The 6,281-nt window shown below is 43.7% G+C and overlaps 1 protein-coding gene across 1 annotated transcript in view; it reads left to right on the top strand.

Moving 5' to 3' along the window:
* The window catches only part of LOC102378619 (growth hormone-releasing hormone receptor), a 30,415-nt gene that overhangs the window by 22,160 nt on the left and 1,974 nt on the right, over window positions 1-6,281 (top strand). Inside the window, exons 10-12 of the mRNA XM_025206812.1 lie at window positions 1,344-1,435; window positions 1,909-2,038; window positions 4,407-4,448. Coding sequence (XP_025062597.1) covers window positions 1,344-1,435; window positions 1,909-2,038; window positions 4,407-4,448 — 264 coding nt within the window. The remainder of the gene's footprint in view (window positions 1-1,343; window positions 1,436-1,908; window positions 2,039-4,406; window positions 4,449-6,281) is intronic.

The following is a 6,281-nucleotide window of genomic DNA, read 5'->3' as shown; positions in this document are numbered from 1 at the left end:
TTTCCCATGTTTGAAAGACTTCTCATTCCCATTGCAAATAATGGGAGCTGGGCTACGAAACCTCTCTTGACCTTGGTGAAAATGGAGGATTTGGCTGAAAACCCTCCACTTCAGCAAAGCATTTAAATATATGCTTTATAAGTGCAGGGTAGTCTCACCTAATTTTGTTCTCTGTCTAAGGTGATAACAGCACTAATGACCTTTGAGCTATGCATGTATTGGCATTAGATAAGTGGTTGGGGTTAATGGATCTGGGTGTGCAATTAATCCCAACAGGTCAGGAATCCACAGAAAATATCCAATGTACAAATTCAGTAAAGCCGGGCATTCAACTGCAGTTAAATGCACTGCATGGGTGTGTCTTATGAAGTTTCCAGGTGCACATACATAAGGAGTATGAATGTTGTTGAAGGCGGCAATTGTGCAGGATAGAGTGGTGTGAATGAAGACTCCAAAAATATAGTCATTAGCTCTAATTTGCTGTGATGATGTGTTAATACTGCTGTACACCTCCCTTGTTTTTGCCCATTGTGTTTGACTGACATCCCCAACTACTTGGTAGGAATGCTAAAGTGAGCATGACGTTCATTTTTGTGCAGTCGTGCAATTAACTCATCATTGGTGGGGTAAATGAGATTAAAAATGTCTGGTGAAAGATGGACATCTTTAGACCAAAATAATCATCTCCATTCCCCTGAAAGAGAAACGGATGCACAGATATCCACTTTCACAAGGCTAACAGGGAAAAATTCTCTGTAGGTGTGAATGACCTGTTTACTTCATTGCATATACATCAAATTAAGCAACAGGCAAGCATTTTTATGGGTGATATATTTATCAGACCAAGCACGGTTAGGATAGATTTAGCAAGCTTTCAGACACAGTATATTCTTTCATCAGGGTTACATCATCACTCCAACAGTCTCAAGTTAAACCAATTTAACTTGCAAACTCAAAAGGTATTGACCACGGTCACATGCAACAACTATAATTGTCTGAAATGGGAAAATGAAGAATCACATGATCTACAGTGAAACTGTTAATCACTTGACAGACTAACAAAGATTGGTTGTTTATACGATGTGGTGTTCCCCAGTGAATAATGAGAAAAAATATTTGCAGTACTCTTACGGGATACTTTATCTGTCTCTGTAAGATGGGCAATGTCCAAAGAACGTACTATTTTAATACATATAATAAACAATGGTTTACAATGAGGGTGTACAAAAGGACACAATGTACTGCAATAGCAGCTCTTCATAACTAAGTCACAATATACTTTTCACCTGAATGTTTGTTATGGAAAAGTAACATTTTTTTTTTCCAAAAAAAAATGGAAACAGGTCAACTTTATCCTCTTTGTCAACATCATCAGGATCTTGCTGAAAAAGTTGGACCCGAGACAAATCAACTTCAATAACTCGTCTCAATACAGGTAATGCATGCAACGTGCAGAGAGGGAGCAATGAAGCCTAGCCAGAAAGAGGAAATGCGGTATTTTCCAAATAGAGAAGGACATACTCAAGGTCATAGACAGAGTCAGTTCAGAGCCAGGAGAACAGCTCAGGGGTTCCTGGCTGTAGTCCCGTTCTCAAGGCCGCTAGACCCGAACTGCACATTTATTCATACTTATTCAAAAAGCAAGACTGCCAAATTGTACAACAAGAAAGGCTGGTTATGCGGTTCTTCCCTGCCAGCCAGAAGCACTGGATTTCTCTCCCAGCTTTGTTCTCATGACACTTCCCAACTGATTTTGCAGTCTCAAAAGACATTGAAGTTTAAGAACAGAAAAACCCCTTTTCTTACCCTGGTGAGCGTCACTTCTTATTAGCGAATCTTGCTCTTACTGGTCTTCGTGCTCTTCAGAAAAATGACATGATGTTGCCTCTGTCTCCTTTCTGACACCAGGCGTCTCTCAAAGTCAACACTGCTTCTTATTCCACTATTTGGGACCCATTATATTGTCTTCAACTTCCTCCCTGAATATACCAACCTGGGAGTCCGGCTTTATTTAGAGCTCTGCATTGGATCTTTTCAGGTAAAACTGTTGAAGTATTGCAACAGTTAGATACTTTATTGCCTATATATTGTTTTCCTTCCCTTTGAAGTTTGACTGACTCAGACTCGCCCGGCGTATACCAGGTCTCCAAAGCTAGGGGAGTTGTAGAGCACTGATCAAGCTGTGGTGGGTGACCTACTGCTCCAAAGTTAAATGGTACACAAAATTATCCAGTGGCTCTAGAAATTCACTCAGAAATATATTCTAAGCATATAGAGTTAATGTAGGCTCTAGAACAGCATCTATGCACAGCTATGGCCGTTTATAAATCCATATAGGAAGCCCATGAGGGTACAGAAAAAATGCCCCAATGCAGAAGTAACCCTTGTATTGGCCTCCTGTGTTGGCCATGTGCCTCTTGCACTCTACGTCCTGCATACAAGGGGTCTGGATAGCAGTGCCTGTGTAATTTAAACTGTGATTTCCACCGGAGACTGCTGTGACCCTCCTGCTTTTAGCTCCAGATCCAGACATCAGAAAGGTGGTTTCGCACGACCTTTGCCACCATGCCTTCCCCCACAGTCGTCTGTTCCAGGATGACTTGTGGCAATGCTCCAACCCTTCAAAATAACGCTGCTTTGCCTCTGTGAACGAGCCCTCCAATGGCCACTTGCAACCTTGGGCCACTTCTGGTGGGAAGAAGTAGAAATCCTTGAGTTTGCTGACTTGCACCAGCTGAATATTAGTGTAGAGGGCCCGACTTAACTTGATCTTGGGGATGCCTGAATTTAGGCAGGTTAACCCCAAAAATACAGGTGCTTCAGCCTCAGAGGGTGCTAGAATTTGACTAGGTTGATCACTAGGCAGTCGAGAGAGAAATGTATGCATCTCCACAGAGTTGGACCTCCACAGTTTGACTGAGTTTAGATTTCCAAGCTATTTTATACAGAGAATGGGCTGCAGTTGGCATCTTTGAAGGGCACTACAGGATGTGCAGAGGCTGTAATAGGAGTTATCAAGCATGGGGCTATGTACCATCCCAGAAGTTCGGCACCTGCATTCACTTACTGATCTGCTCTACTTAGTCTCATTATTGAGGGCAGGTACCTCAGCTATAGATTCATAGATTCATAGATGTTAGGGTCGGAAGGGACCTCAATAGATCATCGAGTCCGACCCCCTGCATAGGCAGGAAATAGTGCTGGGTTTAGATGACCCCAGCTAGATGCCTATCTAACCTCCTCTTGAAGACCCCCAGGGTAGGGGAGAGCACCACCTCCCTTGGGGTGGTAACACAAACCCCACCAACCTTTGCCCCATAGCCTTGTGGTTGGAGAACTCACTCCGGACGGGAGAGCTCTGGATTATAAAGCCTCTCCAATCTAAAGGGATGCAGACATACGTCTTGCACTTCTCAGGTAATCTGAGCTGAACTCAATGCTGTCAATGTGAGTTTGGCATGCTCAGAGCAGACCCAATGGACCAGGTCTCCCTGTGGTCTGAGGTGTCTTCCACAACACAATTTTGCGTGATCCCTGGGGGATCAAAAGGGACTGCATCTGAACATACCTAGAAGCCAAAGGGTAGGTGCCTAGGGACCTCTGTAGTGTGAAATAGAGGTGCCCACCCGAGTTTAAAGAGAAATGTACTGGTGGAAGAGGGCCAAACTAGATCACCCTTTGGAGGTTAGACATCTACATTGTTCCTAAATCCCTTCTACGTGCCTCCCAGAGATGCTAGGATCCGAGCCTCGTGCTTACCCTCATATCCTAGTGAAATTCCAGCCCCAAACACGATATCCCCTCTGCCTAAATTCACTAGGTGGTTTCAATAGGTAGTTTCTGAATCTCTGAATCTCTTTGTGAAGTTGTCCTCATCATCTTGCACAGTAGGAATATAATTATATCTGTAGGAGAGAGCCTAATACTCAGCTAGTGTAAACTGCCATAGCTCCATCAACATTCCAGAAGCTATATGGTTTGTACAAATTGAGAATCGTTTTCTTAAATCCCTAAAGCCAAGCAAAGCAGCGTGATCTTGTGCACACAGGGTCTCCTAGTGCAGTCCATGATGCTTTGCTGTTTTTCTCTATATAAGGTGAGCCTCATGGCATATTGGTCCACAGAGTGAGCTGTACATTTGAGAACCACACTGCAGTGAAAATTCACCCTGTCAGACCTTCCCCGGTTAGACTCACCAGCCGGTGTAAAATGGTGTAGCTTCATTGACTTGGATACACCAGCTGCAGATCTGGCTGATTGATGGAAATGTACTGGGGATGAATACAGCTCATTCATTATACCTTTCATTCTTCCAGTGGATGCTTAGTATAAATAGCATCACAGACTATTAACGCTTAAAGTAGCTTTTCCATTTGTGCTACGATTTAACTGTTCTGTTTCTTCAGGGATTTATTGTCGCTGTTTTGTACTGCTTCCTTAATCAAGAGGTAAGGCAGCTATATTATTTTTTCATTTGGGGGTTCATTTGAAAGATTTATAGAGTTAATATTTTGTGGCAAACTGGCAAGTGATCAAATGCTCTAGTTTACTAAAATTGCCCATTGATACAGCCCTGTTAAAATTTCCCTTGGGTTATCTTCATGAGGATGAAGCCATCTAGTGGGCAAAATGGTTGCTGCTGCTTTGCTCTTATCAAACAGGGTTACCATCTCTGTATTATTGTAACACCTGGGAGCCCCAGTCCTGGTCCAGGGCACCATTGCATTGCGAGCTGTCTAACCAAGACAAAAAGATGCAAGGGGCCAACAGATTTTTATTAAATAGCATCAGCAATACATTTTTCTCTGAAAAAAGACTTTAATTTATGTTTTTAATAGAATGAGAGTTTGCCCGGACTGTTAGCATCATCTAGTCCAAGCGTATGCACTGATACAGTATGCAGCAGTCCTAAACCACCCTAAACACATGCCTCTTCAGCCTCTTTTTGTGAACTTTGAGCTGAGGAACAGTTGGGTAGGCTGTAGTGTTGCAGAAAAGGACCTAGGGGTTGTAGATGTCAAAGATCTGGCCAGTGGCCCAAATCCAGCTCATGGAGCCTCATCATCTGGCCCCTGGTGCTGCCCCTGGGTTTGGATTTGACCCACATGCAGTGTGCACTGGATGTGCATTGCACATGCGCCTGCTCCGGCTGGCCAGGGACATGCACTGCACACCCACACTCGGTCAATCTGAGGTGAGCACCACACGCGGTAGGGGTCCTGGACCAGTCGTGCATGGATGCTGCATCCAGTATGGTCCTACACTGGTCAGAGTGAGCACCATGTCTGCTGGGTCTGGCGTGCAGGGGTGGGGAGGGGGTCCATTGGCTCGATCCAGCCCATGGGGTTAATCACATGCCCTACACCTCTGTTATAGAGGACTGTAAGCTGAACATAAGTCTACGGTGTAAAATGGTTGCAAAAAAGAAAACAAACCGAATAGCATATTAAATAGATTAACAGGAGTGTTGCATGATTCTTCTATTGTATTTGGCAATGGTGAGGCCAACTTTGGGAACTGCTCTTCCAGAAAGATGTGGACAAATTGGAATGAGTACAGAGGAGAGCAACAGAAATAATCACAGGCCTTGTAAACATGATAAGAAAAAGATTTTTCCTGACTGAGTCATTCTTTTAATTCTTTCCCAACCTTTAACAGCCTTCCTAAAGTATGGGCCATTTACTGGACAGTAATAGGTTGTTTCCCGCTCTCATAGTCATGATGCAAGAAAAACACCCATTCTGTGGGCACAGGTGATGGAAAAAAAATAAGCAAGAGCAATTTATACAAATGCTTAGATCCATGCACCAGGACAGGCTTTGCATATTATACGATAGGAACATCTTAACTGGCACACCGTGGCAGAAGCAGGTGTGGGCTAAATGAATCATTATCATTCCTGGTCAGCATAAGGTCAGTGGAAGACACTGCATTGAGAGAGGTGTGTTTTTATTTAACAAGTGGAGTTAAAATGTTTTAGTTAAATAACTGTCGGAGGTAAGAAGCAACTTGTTTAGTAGACATAACCAAGAAATCTCAGAGTAATGTCAGCAGCCTCGGTTCCCACATCGTTTATTTATGCTAGACAGGCCTTTCTTGGCTTCCATGGGTGTTGTGCTACTGCCACTTCATGACCAATAGTGGTAGCAACAATAGTATTTAAAAGCCAGGCTTTTTAACTGTGGTCTGTTCTGTAGCAGGCAAGAGCATGCTGGGAGAGGCAGGAAGCCTAGTGGATAGAGCACAGGACTGGGTTCTGTTCCCCACTGCCACTATCCTGG

Source organism: Alligator sinensis, unplaced genomic scaffold, assembly GCF_000455745.1.
Source record: "Alligator sinensis unplaced genomic scaffold, ASM45574v1 scaffold531_1, whole genome shotgun sequence".
NCBI classification, from domain to species: Eukaryota; Metazoa; Chordata; order Crocodylia; family Alligatoridae; genus Alligator; species Alligator sinensis.
This window is presented reverse-complemented; position numbering and strand designations above follow the sequence as displayed.